Source organism: Lissotriton helveticus, chromosome 5_1, assembly GCF_964261635.1.
Source record: "Lissotriton helveticus chromosome 5_1, aLisHel1.1, whole genome shotgun sequence".
Lineage (NCBI taxonomy): Eukaryota > Metazoa > Chordata > Amphibia > Caudata > Salamandridae > Lissotriton > Lissotriton helveticus.
Genome location: NC_136065.1, coordinates 341,342,957 through 341,368,128, shown reverse-complemented (window position 1 = coordinate 341,368,128; position 25,172 = coordinate 341,342,957). Strand labels below are relative to the sequence as shown.

At 46.1% G+C, this 25,172-nt stretch overlaps 1 protein-coding gene across 1 annotated transcript in view; it reads left to right on the top strand.

Moving 5' to 3' along the window:
* Positions 1 to 25,172, top strand: part of CFAP74 (cilia and flagella associated protein 74) — a 1,328,338-nt gene that overhangs the window by 507,549 nt on the left and 795,617 nt on the right. Inside the window, exons 18-19 of the mRNA XM_078642456.1 lie at positions 12,380 to 12,556; positions 23,689 to 23,848. Coding sequence (XP_078498582.1) covers positions 12,380 to 12,556; positions 23,689 to 23,848 — 337 coding nt within the window. The remainder of the gene's footprint in view (positions 1 to 12,379; positions 12,557 to 23,688; positions 23,849 to 25,172) is intronic.

Sequence of the window (25,172 nt, the reverse complement as noted above, 5' to 3'; positions counted from 1 at the left end):
CAGTCCATAGATGGCAAAATAGACACTCTCAATAAAGGAATGGACCACATGTCTGCGAAATTAGACAAACATGCCGCTATACTGGGGGAGGCTGAGAAACATATCTCGGACACGACGGACAATCTGCAGCAAGTGGCCTCCAAGACTCTTGATATGGAGAAGGTGCTCGCCATCATACAGGTACAAAATGAAGACATGGAGGCCAGGTCTCTGAGTAATCATCTAAGGATTACTGGCCTGCCGGAGTCGACCAACACTGGGAGACTGGAAACATACGTGGAGGCAATGTTGTGTGAGATCTTTGGATCGCAGCATCTCTCTCAGGTGCTGATAGGTGAGAGAGCCCACCTTTCGTTAGCAGCTCGCCCTCCCCCGGTTGCCCCACCGAGACCGATCATTGCCCGTCTCTTTAATTACAGAGACCGCGATTCAATACTGCATATAACATGTGACAAGGGTACCATAACTCACCAAGGCAATAATTTGGCTTTCTACCCGGACTTCACAGTTGCGGTTCAAGCGACAAGAAGGGAATACCAAGCTGTGAAGAGATTGCACAAAAATGTTTACAAATCCCAAATCAGCTATGGAATATGCAAAGACCATTAAACGAAAGGGTCGGGATAATTCTGACACATTAGATGAAGAGAACTGAACGCTTCTTAACTATATGTGGTGATGTGTTTGCTAAGTCTTTTGCTTTGTATTGAGATGACCCAAGCGTTATGGGATATGGTTGCTCTCAGGAGAGGTGGCTGGGAGACCTGCATAGTAATCTACTTGCTGCCTCTGCCAGGCAGGTTGTTAATTTACTGCACTGTACGTATTATATGATTCTACTGCTAATAGATTTAACATGTGTATCCCTCTTTGTTTAGCGATTGCAAAAACGATGGAGATTCCTCTAAGTATGTTCAGCCCCTTCTCCTCTGGGAGGCTCAATGTGCTCCGGCATTCCCCCGTGGGGGTACCCCGCATTTAACTACGACTATGTTCTCTAATAAGGGTTTGTTTTTCTGTTCTTGGGATGGCTTTGGAAAGGTTGGGGGTGCTGAAGTGGGTGGGGGGAGGAAGCGTGAGGTGGGGAAGTATAGAATTGTTTATGTGACCGACTGGAATCCATGGATACATCTGATGCTTTATGTATTGCCCTATTTCACAGATGCTCTTTGCATATTGTAAAAAAACTCACGTGACAATGCTAGATAAAGAAAATATTACATGCATGACGTGGAATGTACGAGGATTAAACATCCCAAAAGAAATCATACTGGCTTATCTAGACAGACATGATGTCAAGGTTGCTCTTCTCCAGGAGACGCATCTGACTAGACAGACCGAGGCCAAGGTGGATTTACGGTGGGCCGGGTATCAACTGGCGTCCTCGTACTCATCATACGCAAGAGGGATAATTACACTAATAAAAAGAGGTCTCCCGTTCACTGTTATCAAAACCGGTACAGATGATGGGGGTCGTTACACTGTCATACATGGGAAACTAGCTGGTTCGCTTTTCACTATAGTGAATGTGTACGGTCCCAACACTGACATGTCCTGGCTCTTTGAAGGTATTTTTAATGTTTTGGGGGTGGCCTGAAGCAAACATTATATGGGGAGGTGATCTGAACACACATTTGTACCCTAGTAAAGATAAATCAAGTAAGCAAGGAGGACAATCACCCAAGGCAGCTAAGGTCATGGCTGAGCTAGGACTTGTGGACACATAACGGCTCCGCAACACAGACAGATTGGAAGGCACGCACGCATCTACAGCGCATGGCAGCTGGTCGAGGTTGGACTATTGGCTGGTGAGTGATGAAGTGAATGCATGGGTTTTTACGATAGACACGATGCCCAGAACAATCTCTGATCACAACCCGGTTAGGCTCACCTTATATATCCCGTTGAGCGTCCCTCGCCAGTTTACTTGGCGTTTCAGATCAGAGGCGCTACTTGACCCTTTATACACTAATAAAATAAGAGAAGCCATAGTTCAATACTGTGATTTAGATAGGGGGACGGTGAGTAGTGCTCCTACTCTTTGGGAGGCCTTTAAGGTCACTATCAGGGGCACATGCATAAGTACAACATCAGGTATCCTCAACAATATCCGTGGCCAACTCTCCAGTGGAAACTGCACTAGTAAAGCTTGAGCGAGATTATGAGAACCTCCCATGTGTGCTTACACTGGCTCAAATCAAAGACCTCATTCTGGAGTATAATGAACTGGCGGTCGGGGAGGTGCGTTATCTCTCTAAGAGACATGTGCCCCGTGTATATGGAGAAGGGGCAGACTTCATCTTAATTCATCTTAATTTAGCTTCCAAGATTAAGTCCAGGACGGAACATAATGTCATAACAAAAATCACAGATGATGCAGGGCAGGACCATTACTCTACGCAGGCAATTGCTGCGCAGTTCCGTAGCTGCTACGCTGAGATGTACCCCCAAAAGGGGCTATTGAACCCAGAGAATTAGATGAATTTTTGGCAGACATTACCATGGCTTAGTTGTCTGCTAGGCAGCGGGAGTACTTATGTCAGCTGATTGAAGCTGCTGAAATCCTTGAGGCAGTTTGTTTGTTACCTAATAAGAAAACACCAGGCCAGATGGCCTCACATGTGAATTCTATAAGGAATTTGCAGATGAGTTAATACCATACATGCTGGCTATGTACGCGGAGGCCTATGAGACAGGGAGGATACCGCCAACCCTTAGAGAAGCATTGATAATTACTTTATTAAAAAAAGACAAGGAGCCTTCTTGCTGTGAGTCGTACCATTTAACAAAACCTTTAGCCACTAGACTTCAACCGTTAATGCAGAGACTGATCCTGACGGACCAATATGTGTTCATATCAGATAGATCCACATCGCACAATCTGTGCATAATCTTTGCAATGTTCCATATAATTCAACCCTGATCTCCAAGCTGCAGCAGTTATGCTGGTTGCGGCCAAAGCATTTGATTCTATAGAATGGGGCTACATGTTTAAAATATTACAGTGCATAGGGATCCCTGACGTTTACAGCAGATGGGTGCGCTTATAATACACGGACCCTAGGGCACGAGTCCGGGTAGATCGATTCACGCCGGATCCGATTTGGATCGGCAGGGGTACTAGACTAGGGTGCCCTCTCTCACCACTTCACTTTTCCCTAATGCTGGAAGCACTAGCTTGCATTTTTAAACAACGGCATGGAGAGGCAGCCCTATGATTCGCACACCGGCCGGTAGGCATATCGTTATATGCCGGCGACATGTTGCTTTTTGTTAGGGAGCCGCAGATGTTTCTGACACCAATACTGCGAGAATACATAAGATTTGGGCTTTTCTCTGGGATCAGCTTTAATTGGAATAAGTCGCTGGTAGTTCCACTGACTATGAACACAGTTGCCCATGCTTTGGAGTTTCCCCTTGTGTGGTCGTTTGACCCTGTGAAATACTTAGGAGTTTGGGTTCATCGAGATCCAGACATAGTCATAAGGGAAAATTACGGTGCCGCATGCGCTACGCTGGAACAGCAGGTTGATCGCTGTACAGGGATGCCGTTGTCATTGGCTGATTGCATAGCCCTCAGTATGATGATTGTTCTACCCCGATTCTTGTACCTGTTTAGCAACATACCAATAAAATTGACCCAGCATTTTTTTTAAAACCATGCGCTCGTTGTTGGTGAGGCTGGAATGGAGAGTGAAGCAACCCAGCGTGTGCTGGGATACACTTACACTGGACTACAGTAAAGGTGGCTTTAGCGTGCCGGACATCCATCTGTATTATCTCTGTGCACATGCGCAATATGCATATTATTGGTACAATCGTCACAAATTCATTCCGCTTGTTGCGGTTGAAGACGGGGACGCACACCCGATTCCATTGAAATGCATGCTGTCTTATACCCACAGAGATACTCCCAAAAAAGAAATCAACACAAAAGACACCACAATCGCAGCCTGGCAGGCTATACGTCATATGGCTGCGAAACTCCCATTGTATGCCCCCTCGCTCCCACTAGCGCATCACGCAGCAATATCGGTCACACAAGAAGCAGGCGCTTTTCACACATTGACTCTGGCAGGTATAGATAGCATGCAGGACCTGTTCCCAACTGGTAATTTTATCACGGAAGATGAGCTGCAATATGTTCAGAACAAATCGCCCCTCTTCCTGTTTATATTTCACAGGCTTAAGAAGGCAGTACAAGCACATTATCACACCTTTCCTGTTGAACCGCCAACATTGCAAACTCTTCAGTCGCTTTTGGTTAGCTCTACACAACACAAGCTGATTACTAAATTGTACAGGGCAGCAAGGGACGAGAGAGTGGCTGTTGAGGACAGGAGGCTTGCTAGGTGGAATAATAGACTTCACCCTCAACTAACGCAGAAGGAATGGGATTACTGCTGCCAACTCACTAATGCATTTACTTCGAATGGTAATCTGCGCATAATTCACTTTAAATATGTTCATCAAATATACCATACACCATTTAGATTGCACAAATATGGCCTTTGGGAGAGTGATGCAAGCCAAAGGTGTGGGGCTCATGGAGCGACTTCTGGCACCTAGCCAGCGAAAGCGGCCGGGTGGCTGATTTTTGGGCGGAGGTGACACACAGGCTTCAGGTCATGAGCACTCAAACCCTACAATGTACCACACAGGTGTGCCTACTGTGTTTTTACGCCACATCTGAAGGGTGTCACTGGTAGATTTATTAGAATTGCTTTGCTATTGGCGAAAAGGAGGGTGGTGATGAAATGGGAGAGTTTAGCTGCTCCACTCCCAGACCACTGGATAAAGGATCTTGTTTACTGCAGGGAGAACCTTGAACTATACGCTGAGGAGCTACCGACTCCATCTCGACCAAGAGACATTTGGGAACCACTTAGGCAATAGCTGCGGGCTAAAGATCAAGACGTATCATCGGAAAATGAGGATGGAGAATACCGGTCATGTATAAACTTTACTCAAACATGTGAAACAGCAAATATCAATGTATGGGAGGGCAATTGGACTGGACGGTCACAGGGTCTTTGTTTTTATTTTGTTTCTGTTGTGCATACACTGTCTCTGTATGCAATGTGAAAACTAATAACACTAATAAAAAAAAAAAGGTTGCCATCTTTACCAACCATGAATAATGTTGTGAGCACACTGGGCAATGTACTAGGCAGCATACATCAGGTTCTGAAAATGATAACTTTGCAGTTCTGGGAACATTTGTTGGTCTTAAACTTAAGCTTGAGGCTGCTGCCTGATTGCTTTTTCTCTCATGATGTCTTCTGATTTATATCTGTTTTTTGCATCTCATTTGTTTCTGGATTTTTGCCGTTATACTGGCAATGATTTTCAATCACCTCTGAACTAACTTTTATCTAGATTATTTACTTCCGCTTCTCTCTTCGATTTCCACCTGCTTTGTGCTTGTTCCAGCTGGTTTTGGAACTGTGTTCAAGACTGTAAACTGAAAGGCTTTGTGCTGGATTTGGTATGACCTTATCTTCACACTGCCTTTTGACACACCTGGCCGGGGATATAGATGCCAGTGACTTGCATCCTTTTTTGCAGAAATTAGTCATTGGTTTAAAAAAAAAAAAGCATACAAGCTAACAGCGACTAAAGGTACTGAAAATATTGAAAACCGAAAATATTCCTTCTCTAAAAAGTAAAGTTCCAATTACTAGTGAATAAGAGGTTCCACGTGTTTAAGGTACAGTAGACTTTTGTGTTAATGCTAAGTAATTGCTGATTTTACTGAATTACTACACAGCTCGTTTACATCTATAAGTATAAACTGTACTGGTTATCATACCCATACATCACAGAGGGTACACTTGTACAGTGATACATCGACATGGTGTACTGGAAATAGAGAGTTGTAGTTACAATTAATTCCTAGTTCATTGTAAGGACCTCACCACAGTCCCCAAAAGTAAATGTAAATGTAAATGTACAGGAATTTATATAGCGCAAATCACCAAGCGGTCTCTAAGCGCTTGCTTAGGGAACCCGTCCTGGTATTCCCCTGTGAGATAACCCCAGCAGGGTATCCACAAGGTGAAAGCCAGGCATCCCGCCGCGAGGGGCCGTTGTGGAGATTAAGCAAGCTATTGCCCAGAGTCGCAGAGTGTGAACCCATGAATTGAGGAGGCACTGGAGCGAGAATTGTCAAGTCCATGGACATTTTAGGACTCAAGACCCCGCCGAGCCGGGAATTGAACCCTGGTCCCGGGCTGACCTCTGCTTCCAGGTCTGCCTCCTCTAACCAGTGAGCCACACTTATCCACAAAAGTGGATCTGGTCAATTTGTAGGTCCAAGGTGTGGTGCATTGCACCAGGTGGGCAACTGAAGAGGTCGAGGGGATTTCTGACACTTCTTAGGAAATCCATGTTATCATCTGCTTGGACAGTGCACAATTCGCCTGTATTGCCTCATGCAAAGCAGTAGCTCTAACAGACACAAGCTCAAACGAGGCAAAAATGGAATTTGGATGGTCTGAGTGCAGTATTTCCTGAATTTAGACAACTATTACGTATGTTCAGATACCCATGTCCACTATCTCCAATCTGTCAAGTCTATGAATGTCATTCAAAAAGCCAATTCCTAACTCTTACAAAAAAATGCTGTAGACAAAGTGGGTCCTCGGCTAAAAGCTCTGGTTATAATTGCGTTTGGTTGTTATTTCTCGTATCTATATTGGGGATCTTGGGTAGATGCGTGTGATGTTGGGCTAAACATACAAATTACAATGGGTTGAACTCAAATTCATGTGAGTGTTCTCTGGACTGTAATGCATGCAAAATACTAGTATCCTCTGCTGTCTATAACCATAACAAATGAGCACCCGGATGTGATCGAAGACATCTAGTGGGTCCCTATTTGTGTATACAGTAAGCTTGTAGTGGGCTATCAACTATTTAGGCAATGTAGGTGTAGTGGTCTGGCAACTGTGTCATAAAATACAGATCTTTGCTGTTGTCAGGAACGTTGTCACCCAGTTTCTTTAAATGTACTTAATGAGTTTTTTGTTATCAACATATGGCCATAAACATATATTTTTTGCAGTATCTTGTTACTTACAAGCGTCATTACAATAAAGAATGACGGAGATATTAGCAACATCAGTGGGCAAGATTTTTCCATGGTGCATGCTCTTGGGTATTTATTGTATCAAAAATTACTTGGGTATCAAGTGGTTGTTATCGCACTCAGACCCAAAAGTATTGGGTCATGTAGTCACCAAATGTCACATGTTTCACAATTTATAACCCTGGGACCTTTTTGGCAGACTGACTCCACAATTGTGTGCATTAATTCTAGTGCAGTAATATGTTATCACCACAACAAAAATGGTGGACAAATGCACAATTAAAACATTGATCGCGGCTGGTTGATACCAATCTTTTTTTTGTATGCTTCTCATTATACTGTACTAGCCCTCTTTGGGCATAGTGTCATCTTGATTCGTTAGTCCAATGTTAAGAATTTACTCCCCATTTAGAAAGATTTTTTTCTTTGACAGGGCCAGTAGTGATGCACTGTCACTTATCCGCAACATCTCAATTTTTTTCTTGGCCAGGATCATTGCCAAGTCTGCAAATTTACAAGCCATTTCTCGTGTTTGAATCTCAGTAGTAGACCCAGTAAGCAAACTCTGGGTCTCATCTCTAACTCAAGGTTAGTTATCTGTTGAGTATATTCAAATACAATTGACCAATAATTCACCAATGAACGGCAGGCCCAAAATAAGTGTAACAATCCAGCATTGCTAGCTCAGCAACTGGAACAACTGTTTGATGACGTCCAAAGCATCTATGGGACTTGCAGGGTGTCAGATGTGTTGTTTAATGCATTATACTGTAAGAATTTGAATCTTATTTTTCTGAACACTAACTTAGGATTTGCTAGAGCCCTGCACCATTCTCCTCCTGTTAGTTCCTGTCTATATATCCCTTAGAATCGTTATTTCCAATTATGTCATGGCTGTTAATGCTTTATATATTAATTATATCACTTTGCAGTTGTTGCCCATGGTTAATAATGTGCGTAGTGCCCTGTGCGTCCCAAACACATCTGTGTTTGTCCCTATGATTTCTACACCTGTTTATTTAGTGTATTGAACAACATAAATAGAGGGGGGAAGTGGAATTAGGCCTGGCCTGCCTCCCGGGTTTTAAAATATTTCACAAACCAAGAATAGGTGGAAGAGGTGGGGGTTGGGATTATATTTAAAGAGACCTGGAACCTCGCCGCACTTTGTGTGGAGAAAGTCCTGGGGTTTCAGCTACTCGGGTTTTTTACTTAGGAATAATGGGGGTGCTTTGTGCTCCGGTATACTCTGTTATAGACCTCCGGGAGGTGCTGCACCCCGCTACCAAGAACTGATTGACGTGATATATAATCTTTCACACTCCCACTCCAAATAATTGATCCTGGGAGACTTCAATCTCTGTGAGAATGACAACCTCGACACCGCTTTTAAAGAGCTGTGCCAAACATGCAAGAATGCTAATCTACAGCAGGTGGTGCTGAGCCCCACCCATCAGGGACGCCATGTGCTGGACCTTATATTTGGCAGGGAAAGGGATGTAGCTGTGAAAGAGATACTCCCACTGTGTTGGACATACCACTTCCTGGTTCTCTTCTCCCTATGGCTAACTACCCTTAATAAACAAACCTCCCACCCAGTTAACACTCGTATGGGTAGGGAATGGTTTAAAATGTTGAAACTAAAAGAACTCCCACAGCTTGTGGATAGTAGTGGCTTTGACACTAATAGCTCAGTGGATAAAAATTATCTGAATCTATGCAATCAGATTACTAAATCAGTAGACAGGCTGGCCCGCTGAGAAAAACTACGGGTGATCGAAAATAAATCATCCGCCCTCTGGTACAATGAGGAGCTTAGGTTGTTAAAGATGAAATGTAAACAAGCGGAGAGGAGATGGAGGAGGAAATACCTGGAGACTCACATGGCGGCCTTGAAAATACTATTACATAGGTATAAAGTAATGCTGGGTAAGGCTAAAGCAAAATATCTTGAAAAAACTATTCTGCAATTGCCCAACGAGCTTAAAACTTTATTTAGCTTAGTCAGAGATATGGCTAATCCGGAGTGCGCAAAGAGTGAGATTCCAGCATCACAAGAACTCTGTGATGACTTGGCAGTCTTATTTGAAGAAAAAATTAACAAAATGTTAAATGGATTAAAAGCTCTCCTGAGGTAACACTCCCCAGGGAATGCATGATGCCTCTGGAGTCTTTTCAGGTTCCATCACAAAAGGAGTTCAACATCATTGCAGCTAGTATTTCTTCAGGCTCCCCCGTGGAACCATCCCCTCATAAGAGGTGGACGGTGCTCAGTACTGAGCTTTTTCCATATCTCTATCAAATCTGCTCCCAATCTCTAATAAGTGCCCCAGTACCTGAGTGCTCGAAAAAGGCAGTTGTCTCTCCTCTATGGAAGAAGGCTCCATTGGACCCTCAGTGTCCTTCTAATTATAGACCTATCTCCCTGATTCACTACCCGATTAAGATCTTGGAAAGAGTTGTGGGTAAATCTCTTACCAAACATGCAGAAGCAAATAATCTCCTGGAAGAGGTCCAATTTGGATTCGACCAGGACATGGTACCGAAACTGATCTAGTGACTGTTCTGGATGACCTGCGAATGCGTGCCGACAGTGGCCAAACAGCCAGTTTAGTGCTGCTGGATATGTCGGGCGCTTTCGATACGATCAACCATAAGATACTGATCAAGAGGCTTGAGGAATGTGGCATTGTAGGCAGGGCACTGGGCTGGCTGCGGTCCTATCTTTTAGTCAGACAGCAGGCAGTGACCTTGAGGCCCTTCCTTTCTCAGAGTAGGTTAGTAAAACATGGGGTTCCGCAGGGCTCAGCGATCAGCCCAATTCTTTTTAATTTATATCTATGCCCACTTATCTCTCTCATAAAATCTTATGGCATTGAGGTTATAAATTATACGGACGACACCCAACTCGTCTTTTCCCTTGAGGGCAATGTGCAGTTCCTCTGGAGAAATTCCATAGCTGCATCCGAGAAACAGGAGGCTGGCTCAGGGATAACTCATTGCAATTTAATGGGGACAAGACAGAAATACTTTGCTGTACCGCATGTAAAGTCCCTTGCCCCCTGCCAGTAGACTTCTGGCCAGGTTCTGCTATTAACCCTCCAGTGCCTGTTAAAACAGTCTGCAATTTAGGAGTACTGCTAGACAGTAATTCGCAATTGGACTCACAGGTAGATAAAACTGCTCCGAGCCCTTAGAAAAATACTCCCTTTTCTACCTGCCTCAGCCAGACCGCAAGTGGTAAGGAGTATTATTTTGAGCAGGTTAGATTACTGCAATGATCTTCTCCTAGGAGCCCCAGCTTATTTGCTAAAAAAACTGCAAAGTATACAGACTATTGCAGCTAAACGTGCATTGAACAGACAACGTAGAGCTTCGTCCTCGCTTGCCTTGAAAGATCTCCATTGGCTGCCCATGGCACAGCGAGTTCAGTTCAAGGCACTCTGTATCGTCTATAGGGCAGCCAATAAAATGGGGCCTAAGACTCTACATAGGAAATTTCTATGGTATTCCCCAGCAAGAAGCCTACATTCCTCCTCAGCCAGCCTGATATGTGTCCCACGTGTCAAGAAAGTTCGACTGGGGGGGGCAGATCATTTAGTTTTGCAGCCTCCCGACTCTGGAACACTCTGCCAATAGAGTTAGACAAATGGATACACCGTCCCGCTTCAGGAAGGAATTAAAAACAAAACTTTTTCTCAGAGATTAATTTCAGTCCTATGCTCCAGCTCAGTTACTTATACTGTGTTTTTGGTAATCTCAGCGCCAGGATACCCGTTGGGTGGCAGCGGCGCTATAGAAGTATTCCCTTACATTACATTACATTAGAAATATAGCATTTGCAATCTCTAGGTGAGTCCTTGGAATTTGTAGATTTTCCCATCCTCTGTTAAGTCCCTAGACCAGCGGTTCTTAACCTGCGGTCTGCAAAGCCTACTCAGGAATCGTGGCTGCGTAGAAAATTAAATAGCATTAACAGAGTATTAAGGTGTTTATTAATAAAGCAAAATGTAGAACTGAAAATGTTTAAATGTTCTGTAAATGTGAAGGAATTTGAAATTGTAGGATAAAAATTCAATTGGTATCCTCAGATTGATTCATGGGAGCAGTCAAACAGCATATAGTATGGACAATAGCTCACCTCAGTTGAATTTAGAAAAGCTCCAACCTTCTTATGAAAATTAACATTTGGATTTTTTTTTTTTATTTGTTTGTAAATTAAATAAAATATTTCATAATTTTTGTATTTGTTTTATGAATGCTTGTTTCCATATTTTTGTGTATTTTGTGGTTCAAATCATCAAAAATGCTTAACCGGGGACCCGGATTCCAATGATGACTCATTTGGGGTCCCCTGATTCAAGTAATGATTAAGTTCACAGAAGTAAAAAATGTAAGAAGTACTGCCCTAGACCAACAAAATGGAATGGTTTGCGATGTCTTATTCTGATGACAAATCTAATTATATTTCGAAGGGCAGGGAGTCCTTTGTTTCCTGTATGTGATAGCTGTCATTATGTGAAGTTCACCATAGATTCAGAACTCTTATTTAGTCAAAGGCTTTTTTGCCAGGCAGTTAAAATTGTTATTCTAAGATGCATTGAATTTGCAGATGTTTCTTGTAGGCTAGAGAGCAGATGTTTAGGGAGACGTTGATGAATATTCTTCCTTAAACTTTGCCTTTTTTTAAAATTAAATAAGCATGACTGTGGCCTTTTTTAAATTCCTCTAGGATTCACAGATTGTGCTGTATAAGGTTCAATGTAGCATTAGACACTACACGAATTATGTCCTTGGGCAAAACGGATAGCTGTTGGGGAAAATAGATTGTTATGAGTTTGTTTATTTTGATAAGAGCACATGGATCAGATTTTTTTTTTATAGGTGGACCAGGTAAGATTTAAAGTTGTATGGTGGCGTGATCTGGGTATGGATAAAGGTCAATTTGAGCAAAGATACTTCAGTCAGTTATGGAATGTAAGCTGCTTGTGTAAGTTCTTCATGAAACTGGCAATGAGTTCAACAGATGGTTTGGCTACTGCTTGGATGATTGTCTGACATACCAAGTTAGTTTATGTTTTAAATGAATGTGGCTATGGGCATGGAGGTTTTGATCGTTATTTGTCTGCCGAATTGCGCAAATTCGCTGCTGAGATATACCAACTTGAGCTTGACGTATTCACAAATAATTGAAAGCCATGGCACAAATGAGAACTGCTCTCTGCTTAATTAGCATACTGCTTCTGCCTCCTCCTAGCCTGTCCTAATTATGTTCCATTCACTTTCCAGCTGGCAGTAGATAAAGAGCTCATTGACTTTGGCACTCATGTAGTGGGGGAGACAATTTCACGGACCATCACCCTGACGAACCGTGGCGCCCTGGGAACAAGATTCAAGTTTCAGTCGTTAACAGATGCCAGAGAGGCGCCTCGCATGGCAACCGCCAAGCCCTCCAAGGAAACCTTGGTAAGTTCAACCTCATTTCCTCAGAGCGAATAGGAAAACAAGCATCTTAAGACTTTATCACTGATGAATCTTAACATACTTACAGTAATATAAAATTAATGAAATAAAATCATAGCCTCACTTTGGTAGATGAATGACTGAAAAAAACTGCCGAGCATCACTCAGATGTGTCCAACGCGGCTCCTCACATCAAATGGTGGGGACCACATGAGGCCTTCCCAGAAGTGGCAATGATCCCAGAAGCTCCTGCAACTCCTAGTAGGACACTGTCCTCCAAATCAAATCAAAACTCTGAACCGGAGTGCATTTGGAGATCAGGTTTTAGTCCTTTCCAACAGGTGTAGCATTATGCCTTTTGTGAGTGAGACTGTAACTTTATCTGCAAATATCTGAGACGCACAATGAGTGAGAGTTGAGGTCTCTGACTTTGGCACCTGCACTCTGCATGTACACTCCTAGAAAGCATCAGGGATGTTTAAATATCTGCAGAGGCAAGTGGATTGAAGTGTAAGTTTGTCAAAATATTTCCAGTCTGGGTCATCAGTTTCTACCTTGCTACCAGCAGAGCACTGACCATTATTTACGTTAGTAGGTTTCTCAAGAACACCAATGTTTCTGTTAAAATCTGGATTGTGGCGTAAACATTATCGGCGCCATCTTGTCCTTTTCAGATCCATACGTGCAAGTAAGTGGCAGCCATTTTGTGTGCCGTGGCCTCTCTGCCCACTGCCAATAGCCTGCGCGTCTCTCCCCCTCACTCCCCGGCCTCGCAAGCATCCCCCCCCGCGCCCCGACAGCCCCCGGTCTCTCCTGCTTGGGCCATAAACGCTCCTCCAGCGCGACCCTGTCCCCGGGCCACATCCCGTGCTGAACCCACTCACTCTTTCACCTCATTCATAGAACAGGCCCTTTTTGATAACCTCTTCCTCCCTGCCCGATTGCCCGGCCTGACCCCAGGCCATCACCTAGCCCAACAGATACGGTTTATTGCCCCCTACAGTAGGACCTCGCCTCACATCAAAGGAGCGGGGATTAATCAATGCCTTCACACCCTTAGATCCGACCGATCGCCCGCATTCCTGTTCCCAGCGGAATGTCCAGCTGCGCGATAGCCATCATGCTGAGATTTGGGTGGGGACCCCTACTGTAGATATGTGTGAGAACGGGCCTGAACCGGGGATTCCAAAGATGCCTTTTTCGTACTTCAAAGCAATACCACTGATGTCATAAATGTAATAAAGCCATAAACTTGTGTATAAGAGGCCAGGCCTCAGAGATGCGGTTAGAGCACCTCGAGAAGATACCCTGTTGTCTGATTTGACGTGTTCTGCTCCGTCGGAATAAACTCCTGTTTCCTGCCTTCCGTCTCCAGCACCTGCCTCTTTGTTTGGTAATCTCGAATGGTATGAGAGGCGGCTAACGCCGGGCAAATACTGAAGGGTTCTTGGTCGACATCGGCCCTACCTTTTAACAATTGGCGTCCCAAACGTGGGGCCCATCAGCGACACGTGGATCCGGTGGGAGAGGTCCCGACGACAGTGTGAACAACTGCAACGATCGGGAAGAGCTCCTGCCCGATAGACCCTCGTCTGGCAGCCGATCATCCGAACTTCACCGGTTCTGAGCAGACCTCTCTCGAGTGATCTACGGTCCTGACTGGGAACCATCAGGAGTGCCACAGCAATTACGGAGAATAGAGGACGATCGGGCGCTGGAAGCGGAAGACGAGAAACCGTCCATGCGTCCGGGTAAGGTCGTGTAACACGACGAATTGCGAATTGATTGTTTGATTGTTTGAAAATACTAGTATTACTCATTTGATTGTTTCTGAGAGATTCTCTGTCTGCAAACAGGGAAGAATAGGAGTATTCTCTCTTTGCAGATAGTGAAGGGTAGGTAACGCAGGCCTTTGCCCCCGTTGTAATCCGTCGTGCCTGCTTCCCTCTCCATTTGATTGATTGTTATCCAAGCATTTACTGTTTTGGAATTGGTTCTCTTTGGATCATTCTCTATTTGCAAACAAGCACAGAGTCGCAATACTCTGTTTAGTCTTTGCAGATAGTGAAGGATAGGTAACGCAGGCTTTTGCCCCCATTGTAATCCGTCGTGCCTATTTTTATCCCTCATTTGATTGATTGTTTATCCGAACATTGACCGTTCGGAATTGGTTCTCTTTGGGTTATTCTCTATTCACAAATAAGCACAGGGTCGCAATACTCTGTTTAGTCTTTGCGGATAGTGAAGGATAGGTAGTGCAGACTTTTGTCCCCTTTGTAACCCGTCATGCCTGTCTTCGCCCCGTTTGTTGGTAGTTGGTTCAGCCCGGACCGCTTATTAGAGGTGAACCATCCGGCTCCACTGGAGGGCACCCCTAATAAGGACATGTTTACTAAATATGGACTAGTCGCCGTGGCTTATAGTAAGCTGTGGCATAAATACACGAGAAAGGATCGGGAAAATCAGTGGCCACTGATAGGATCCTTTGATAACGATAAAATAAACGAGCTGGGAACAGCCCTTTATAACAATAAGACAACACCCACTATGCTCGATAGCTTCGGCATGTGGCGCAAAGAAACAGAACAGCGGAAAAAGAGAAATGAGGTCAGGTTAGAAAAGGAATTACGCAAAGCAGCTCACCTAGCCGCTAACAAATTGAAGGAAGAAATAAAAGAAAGAGAGAAAACCAAGCTAAAACAAGATTCCGAATCATCGGGCAAGTGTCCTGTCAGGACACCCTCTACACTTTACCCCGAGCTACCTTCGAAACAGCGAACGAACGATGATTTACTACTAGGTCCCCCGATCATCTACATGCCCCCTCCATACGCCCCTTCCCAACCCTTAGCGCAGCACCCGCAACCCCCAACGACAGGCGAGAGTAGTGCCGGAGCCTCGGTCCTCATGGCCTCTGCGCCGACCGAACCCCTCGCACTCAGCGCTGCGCGAGCAGCGACTTCAGATGATCCCGAAGCGGGGAGGAAAGACCCCGCGAGATCGAATAGATTAAGTAAGGACGAATGAGCTGGGATCGATAAGATTGTAAAGACACTGGTGGTGCGAAAGGAAAGTGAGGATTATGTAACGGATATGTACAATACATATGGCAATAGCCACAGACGACACTTTGTCGTACGCCTTTGTTACCACACCCTTAATGCCTACGAGGACCGATACCAAGGAAAAGGCCCTGAAAACCTAACGACTCTGTATAGGAAAATTGATGTCGGAGATGGAGGCGAGTGTGATGTGGCGAACCTCTTCACGCATACGCTTGAAGTTTTCCGCCACCTCACGGAACTGAAACCAGAGACTAACACCACGACTCCTGCAGCGACTGAAGCCAGAGTAGAAAAAATTGACACTATGATGCCCATAAAGGAGGCCGCCCCCTATTGGGTCCCCCCACGAGGACAGGGAACGCACGACGATATTAACCACCAAGATGCGAGAGGGAGGGTAGTTTACAACTGGGTTTACCAACCATGGGATCGGCAAGACATCCTGACTTTCCGAAAGTCCTTGCCTGATCTGCGAAAGAACCCCACAGCCTTCCATACAGAATTGGCCACCGCTTTGGGTTCAACGATTATGACCGTAGCGGATATCGATTTGTTTTTCGGGTTATGTCTGCCAGCTGATGTGTGGAAGCAAATCCGGAAAGTCGACTACCTTGAGCTGTTCGGACATACCTGGATACAACTCGGTGATGTAGACAAACAGCGAGAGCCGGGACAGAAACCTTTGAAACCCATTCTAGACCTACCAGATAAGATCGTGCAGAAATTAAAAACCCTAGTCCCAGAAAGGAAGGTGGACTGGTCGATAGTAACAGCCTGTCGCCAGAAACCCCAGGAAGACGTATCGGAATACTTCTCCCGGTTTGAAACGGTGTTCTCCGATTACAGCGGCCAGGACATGACCACTGCAACCGGACATCACTTGTTTGTCCAGAACTATGTGAAAGGCCTGACACCAGAAGTCTCGCAGAAACTACAGACTAGCGAGAGTAGTTGGGCGGCCTCCAAGCCCGCAGCTATCCTTCAGATGGCTCAATACTATGAGCGACAAAAGAACGAGAATGATCAAGCGACTGAGAAAAAGAAAAAGGACTTGAAAGAGAGGGTGATGATTGCTCAGTTGCAAGGGGTGACTATAGGAAGGGAACAGTATAGAGGGAACTACCAGTCGAATGCTCCTAGAAACCCACCCCCTAGAGACCGCACACCCGCACCCGGCGCTCCACGAACAGACCTCGATGAGAACCAGTGTGCGTTTTGCAAAGGATTTGGCCATTGGAAATCTCAATGTCCAGCTCTGCAAGAAGCACTCAGAAATAAAGACACGAGAGACGTAGCGGGCGGGCCGAGAAATAGAGGACAGGGACGAGGGCACACAAACGACACCAACAATGACAGACCTGGCAGACCGAATATGTTTGACCGTCCCCGACAGAATCAGTGCCAACAGTCTGACTGCCACAATGCCCACGACTTTGCATAGGACTGCCAAGGGCAAGGAAGGGATCCAGTCGAGCTCTATGTTGACCAGCAAGGTCCTTATGTCACCGCTAAGGTCCTAGGTACGAAGTCTCCATTTCTGGTAGATACTGGTGCAACACGTAGTGCGTTGTCTAAACGATTGATTCCCAGGGCACCCTTGTCTGGCTCACATGTGACATCAATAGGTTTTGATGGAACGCCCTCCACTAATCCCTTGTCCACACCGATCTCTTTTAACTTGGACAATAACACCACTGACACAACGTTTTTGCTCTCCTCCAACACCCCGGACGCTATTATGGGACTTGACTTGTTGAAACATTTTCGAGCTACTATTAGGTGTTCACAAGACGGAGTTCGAGTCATTCTGTACGACAACCCAACGCTGCTCAGATCTTGTCACACACAACGCATGTTTTCCATCACTGACGCTGACTTGTCCTTACTCGACACCCTACCTCTGTACCTAGGGGTAAAGACTGACTCGGACGTAGGACGCATGATGATAGACCCTGTACACATAACTGTTCGACAGGACGCAGTGCTCCCAAAACTCCCACAGTATCGGATATCGCCCGAAGGCGAGAAGGCATTGGTAAAAATCATCCAGTCCCTGGTAGACGCAGGAGTGGTAGAAGAAGTAGTTAGCAATGTTTGCAACAGCCCTATCCTACCCATTGTGAAGAAGCAGGGTGAGGGAGATGAAAAAGCGTACCGCTTCTTCATCGACCTACGAGAAGTCAACAAAGTAGTCGTACCTCAGTACCCTGTAGTCTCAGACATCACCACCATTCTGACCCTGATTCCTTCCACTGCCACCACCTTCACAGTAATCGATCTCAAAAACACATTTTTCTCCATCCCCATCCACTCAGACAGCCGCTACCTTTTCGGCTTCACTTTAAAATCCCGCTCATATAGATTTTGTAGAGCACCCCAGGGCTACACCGAAAGTCCAAGCATCTACAGCCAGGCCCTCAAGAGACAGCTGGATGCAGTCCAGTTACCGGATGGAGTGGTGTTGATACAGTACGTCGATGATATCCTTTTGGCGGCCGACACCACTCCACTTGCAGTCACAGCCACCATCCAACTCCTGCACTTCCTCGCGGAAAATGGCCACAAGGTCTCCAAGAAGAAATTGCAATTCTGCCAACCTCAAGTCACTTACCTAGGCCACCTTTTGTCCAAAGATGGGAGAAAACTCACACCCGATCGAATTCAGGCTATTCTAGAGACCCCTATCCCTAGAACCCCGAAGCAAGTCCGCTCTTTGGTAGGCCTCACCTCCTTCTGTCGACAATGGTTGCCAAATTTCAGCCTCATTGTGAAACCACTACTTTCCCTACTGGCTAAAGATGTCCCCTTCCCGCTCCCTTGGACCCCTGAATGCCAATCCTCCTTCAAGGAACTACGAGACGCCCTTTGTTCAGCACCAGTCCTAGGAACCCCTGATTATACAAAACCCTTCTCTCTCTACACCCGCGAAAGGGAGGGATACGCTTTGTCTGTCCTGACCCAAACCATCGGCCCCAAACAACGACCATGTGCCTATTTCTCTGCCACTCTTGACCCTGTAGCGAGAGCTTTGCCTGCCTGCCTTCGAGCAGTAGCTGCTGCTGCTGTCTGTATCCGACAAAGTGAGGGGATCGTACTCTCGAATCCCCTCACTGTACTAGTGCCCCATGCTGTTGACACCCTCCTAAACCAGACCAAGACACAACACCTGACCAGCGCACGACTGACTGGGTACAAACTGACACTGCTCGCACCTCACATCACGTTGAAACGATGCACCACACTGAACCCAGCCACCTTGTTGCCTCTGCCTGAGAATGATCCCGATGTGCCCCCTATACATGACTGTGTGACCCTCACGGACGAACAGACTAGGAGTAGAGTGGACCTTCGAGACACAGCTTTCCCAGATCCTGACGGAGAGCTATGGGTGGATGGCTCTTGCATCAAACTCACCGATGGCACCACCTCAGCTGCGTATGCAGTCACCACAGCCCGAACTGTAGTTGAGACCGCCCGCATCACACAGAAATCTGCACAGGCAGCAGAACTGATTGCCCTCACACGAGCTTGTATCCTAGCAGCAGGGACGACAGCAAACATTTACACGGACAGCCAGTATGCCTTCGGGGTGGTGCATCATTTTGGGCTCCTGTGGAAGGAAAGGGGATTCCTGACCTCACACGGCACCCCCATCCTACACGGAGATCTAGTCTCCGCTCTGACTGAAGCAGTTCTCCTTCCCAAACGACTTGCTGTGATCAAATGTCAGGCACACAAAAGGGTGACAGATATCGTCGGACAGGGGAATGCACTGGCGGACATCACCGCCCGGACGACAGCAGAGAATAGGACGACAACACGCATATACGTGACCAGGTCACAAACAGAAAAATGGAAGGACGCTAGGGAGACCATTAGGGACATCCAGATAGCCAGTGCACCACACGAATTGACTGAATGGGCACGGGTGGGACTGAAGGACGATGAAGGCTGCTGGCGGACAAAGGACACGAACAAATGGTTGCTACCCAATTCATACTTGATCCCTATACTGACTATAGCTCACTCCCCTGCACACATAGGAGCAGCCCCTATGGCTGAACTTGTCTCCCGAGTGTGGCATAACGACAAAATTACAGACTCAGCCAAACGTCTTGTCCAACAATGCCTAGTTTGTCTGCAACACAACCCTGGGAAAGGAACTGTCGTACCCCGGGGAGGGTTCGGGGTCCCCAACCATCCATTTGAAGTCCTACAGATGGACTATATTCAGTTAGAGAGATGTCAAGGACTGAAGTATGTACTTGTTGTTGTATGCGCTTTTAGCAAATGGGTGGAAGCCTACCCGACGCGTGACAACACTGCCATTGCCACTGCAAAAGTACTACTGAAAGAGTTCTTCCCTCGCTACGGCCTTTGTCGTATTTTATGGAGTGACAATGGCCCCCATTTCGTAGCCGAGGTTATCCAGCTTATCCTGAAGGGGCTGGGGGTACGACAGAAATTCCACGCAGTTTTTCACCCCCAATCAGCTGGACTGGTCGAGCGACACAACGCCACATTGAAACTAAAACTGGCAAAAATAGTGGCTACCACAGGACTAAAATGGCCAGACGCTCTTCCCCTGGCATTGCTGTCAATGCGTTCCACCCCCACCAAACACCACTTGACCCCTTACGAGGTCGTTTTTGGCCGACCCATGAGTATCTGGTCTGCACCCAAACCGACATCTATTCACGACGTCGCGGACGTCCTAATGTCTGACTATCTGTATAACCTAACTAAAACACTGTCTGTTATTCATCATCAGGTGCTGCAGGCCATCCCCGATGCTTCCAGGGGCCCCGGACATATCATCCAGCCTGGAGATTTCGTCCTAATTCGGAACTTCCAGCGGGAGAAGAGTCTGGAACCCCGCTGGACGGGCCCCTGGCAAGTTTTGATCATCACCCGAATAGCTCTTCGAGTGGAGGGAAAGCGAAATTGGCTGCATGCACATCATTGCAAGAAAATCTCTCCGACCCTGACGTCGACCGAAGACGTGACCACCCAAGAAGAGCTCCTGAACAAAGACCGACCATCCCTGAGCTGCTACCCTGAGACAGAGACACTCGAATTGGTGGAATTCCCTGATCCCACTGTGCCATCCAGAGAAGGGTATAACCTGCGACGAAAGAAGGGAGCTTCGGCTAAGCAGACCACTGACAAAGTTACAATTCTCAGACTGGTGGCCTAACACTACTAAGGCTGCCAGGAGAGAAGCCCAACGAAGTTTGTGGTTCTGCCCACTACCGAGCACCTTGAAGATGATGGAAGCGCCCGATACGAAGATGATGGAAGCAACCAAACATCCGAAGACCCACTACAGAAACCCGAAAACTGACAGGTTGCACAGCTCAAAGACTATTGCTCTTCTTATCGCTCTTCTCTTTTGCCTCCTCCTCATGACTACCTTCTGGATCGTGGAAGAGAACGCACCGGCTCATAAGACATTTCTAACGACTGCACAGCCTACCACCATGAAAGAACACTACCTGGTCTTTCTTTCACCTCAAATCCAAGAAAGGCGTAAGGAGTTCTGGAACAACTCCTTCGTACAGTTGCTGCACCAACACAACCTTGCTGCCAATGCCACGAATTGCTGGATCTGTGGGTTGATACCACATGCCACCGGACATTCCATCCCCTTCATCTCTTCACCTTTCTCTGTTCACGGTTCCTGCCTTGCTTGGCTGATCCTCTTGCAAGAGAGCTACAGAGACAATGCCACTTCCAGCGGAACTATGTCGCACTTTTATCATGGGGTCTGGCTGAACAAAACCGGAAGAACTGCTGCTCCCTTCTGCCCTCTATCCTCCAATGCTTCTGTTCACATGGACATCCCCGCCAAAGAAAGGGTGGAGATGCAAGTATTCAACAATCCAGCCAGACCCACCTTCTCCTACCTCCGGAAACGAACGGCTGCCACCCTGACTGTGGTCCTATCTGTCGTCAATGTCTCGGGCCTGGTATGCATCACCGGCCATGGGACACAACTGGTGGGCCACAGCGCTTGCCGCATCACCAGAACTTTGGACTCAACCGACCCGCCCTCTTTTGTCACCTCTCCAAACATGTACTTCGTCTGCGGTACAAAAGCCTACACCTGGCTCCCAAAGGGCTGGGGAGGTACCTGCTACATTGCCTTCATCCTTCCTCCGACCTATGTGGCTCCGGCAAACCATCACCGACAAAAACGAGCAAAGGACATTGAGCAGGCCGACTCCACTGGAGCACAATTCTTGGATGCAATAAAGGGACTTGTTCCACTTTGGGGTCCGATGGCGAACAGTCGTGCCATTCGGAATTTGTCCCAGGCAGTCGAAACAACGATGAACATTACAGCTGGTATCCTCACAAACAATACAGCCGAGCTTCAGGCGGTCCGTCTGGTGGCTCTTCAAAACTGCCTTGTTCTAGATGTGGTTCTGGCGGACCGTGGAGGAGCATGACGTATCATCGGGTCCAACTGTTGTACCTACATACCAGACAATTCGCCCTCAGTCTACAAAGCCATTGAACACCTCCACAGACTCTCCTCAGAAGTTCATCAGGAACAAGACGGATGGTCACTTGGGAATTGGTTCTGGAGTGCTGTAAAGGACTGGGGATGGAGGTTGTTCATGATCGTACTGATTCCAATCGTCGTAATATGTGGACTCTGCCTGGGTATTCAATGCTTTCCGCCTCTGTGCTCACTGTTTGCTAACTGTATTTGCCCTAAGACTCCGAACTTCGAAGCTGAACGTATGAAAGCTCTGTATGATATCCAAATACGTAATATAATGGGGATAGACATAAATTGACAAGCTGGCTAGATATGTTGAAAAGGGAGGACTGTTAAAATCTGGATTGTGGCGTAAACATTATCGGCGCCATCTTGTCCTTTTCAGATCCATACGTGCACGTAAGTGGCAGCCATTTTGTGTGCCGTGGCCTCTCTGCCCACTGCCAATAGCCTGCGCGTCTCTCCCCCTCACTCCCCGGCCTCGCAAGCATCCCCCCCCCGCGCCCCGACAGCCCCCGGTCTCTCCTGCTTGGGCCATAAACGCTCCTCCAGCGCGACCCTGTCCCCGGGCCACATCCCGTGCTGAACCCCCTCACTCTTTCACCTCATTCATAGAACAGGCCCTTTTTGATAACCTCTTCCTCCCTGCCCGATTGCCCGGCCTGACCCCAGGCCATCACCTAGCCCAACAGATACGGTTTATTGCCCCCTACAGTAGGACCTCGCCTCACATCAAAAGAGCGGGGATTAATCAATGCCTTCACACCCTTAGATCCGACCGATCGCCCGCATTCCTGTTCCCAGCGGAATGTCCAGCTGCGCGATAGCCATCATGCTGAGATTTGGGTGGGGACCCCTACTGTAGATATGTGTGAGAACGGGCCTGAACCGGGGATTCCAAAGATGCCTTTTTCGTACTTCAAAGCAATACCACTGATGTCATAAATGTAATAAAGCCATAAACTTGTGTATAAGAGGCCAGGCCTCAGAGATGCGGTTAGAGCACCTCGAGAAGATACCCTGTTGTCTGATTTGACGTGTTCTGCTCCGTCGGAATAAACTCCTGTTTCCTGCCTTCCGTCTCCAGCGCCTGCCTCTTTGTTTGGTAATCTCGAATGGTATGAGAGGCGGCTAACGCCGGGCAAATACTGAAGGGTTCTTGGTCGACATCGGCCCTACCTTTTAACAGTTTCGGAAGGGTCATTTGAGGCTGAAACAGTTGGGAGCAGGCTGGGTATTTGGGAATGTATCTGCCCCAGTTCCAGAGAATATTAAGAGGCACAGGCTTGCCAGTGTTTTTCTTTTGATATCCCTAAATGCAGTATGCCCTTAGTCCCAAATGGCTCTAATTTTTAACATCCCTATGAAATATAGCCACAGTGATTTATAATGCAGCAACGATGTGCCTTCGCAAAGTCCTGGTAACAGAAATGAGGCATGGAGGAGGAAAGACTACCGGTTGACATGGCATAAATCAAGCATCATTTAATTTTCCAGCAAGAGGGTTGCAATATGTCCCAATGCATGTTATAATTGTGAATGTGATATGTTTGTCTTTTTAGCTATCTGAAGAACCAGAAGGACTTGAAACGGAAGGCAGTGGCAGTGTTAGGTCACTGGGTCCTTCTGCTGAGGAGCAAGAGCTGCCCCAGCCTTCGCCAGCTGGAGAGGGAAAGATACAGGGAAGCCATGGAGACAGATTCCAGATATGCCACATTGAAGGTAATGACATCAGTGCTAAAACGTTTATTATTACATAGCAGTATATCTAACTAGCTATATACCTTGTTTCATGTGATGAAATGTCAAAAACATATTAAATATAATGCTGTTTAGTTCATATTTAGTTTACCTTATGAACTGAAGTGTTGCATTTTTTCCTGCTATCAGAGAGCTAACAGACCCTTGCTGAGTAAACTAAATCCACTAGGAGATGGACAGCCACTGCTGCGTTTACAAGAAATGTATACTATACCTTGCTGCATAGATTCTGATTTAACATTAGATATTTTAATCTTTCTAGCACCCTCGGCAAACTTTGTGCATGATTTTCAGATCTATAGTCCTGGTCCCCTCCTCTGAGGTGTGGTGTACATTTTCTAACCTGTCCTACCATTTAGGATTATGAGAGAGGATTCCTGATGAAGAAGGAGAGGTCTCAATCATAGGTTTACTTTCAAACTCATAAATGTAGCATCCACCTTTCCATGGGTGAGGATCATAGCTTGGAATTGCAGTCTTTTTTTTGGGGGATCTGTTTATTAAAGGTTTTAGTTCTTTTGTATACATGTACACAAACAATATAACAACCTTGATAGCATTGTACAGAGCCAGTAGGTAACCATGAAGTCAGGATAAGAAATCAATAGTATAGCGGCATGATCACATTAATGAACATAAACAACAACAATATTAGCTGTCAACATATCCCGTCAGCTATAGCATCTGCACCTTCCATCAATAAAGCTGTACTAACACATTATGGTGCATCATAACTGCAATTATGCGCCATCAAACAAAGTACATAATCACATTTCGCGTGGCTTCACTCCACCACATCACATGAATTTGAGTGTTAAAAATAAAAAAAATCAAACATTTTAATGAAAACACCTAACATGGGAAAATCATTCGGGGGAAAAGAGTGGAAAGGAAAGCAGGAGCCATGGCAAGGGAGGGTTTGAATTGCAGTCTTGATAGATATTTTTTCAATCTCACTTACGAAAATGAACTACCTGCCTGACTGACTCATTCTTCGCAAGATGGATCAGAGCCGCTTCCAGTATCCTTAAAGTGATTATTCATTTTTCATTCATGTGCAGTCAATGTATATACGGAGGACCCTTGCTTTCCTCTTTTATTTTATGGTTTAAATATTTGTATTGACAAGGTGTCACAGCCCTCAACCTCAAGACTGGAGGAAATTAGGTATGGTTTATTTCTACACTGCAACTGAGAGCCTGATTTAGATCTCGCCGGTCGGGTTACTGTATCACAACAGTGGCGATTATTCCGCCCGCCGCAATATAAATTCAATAGGATATAA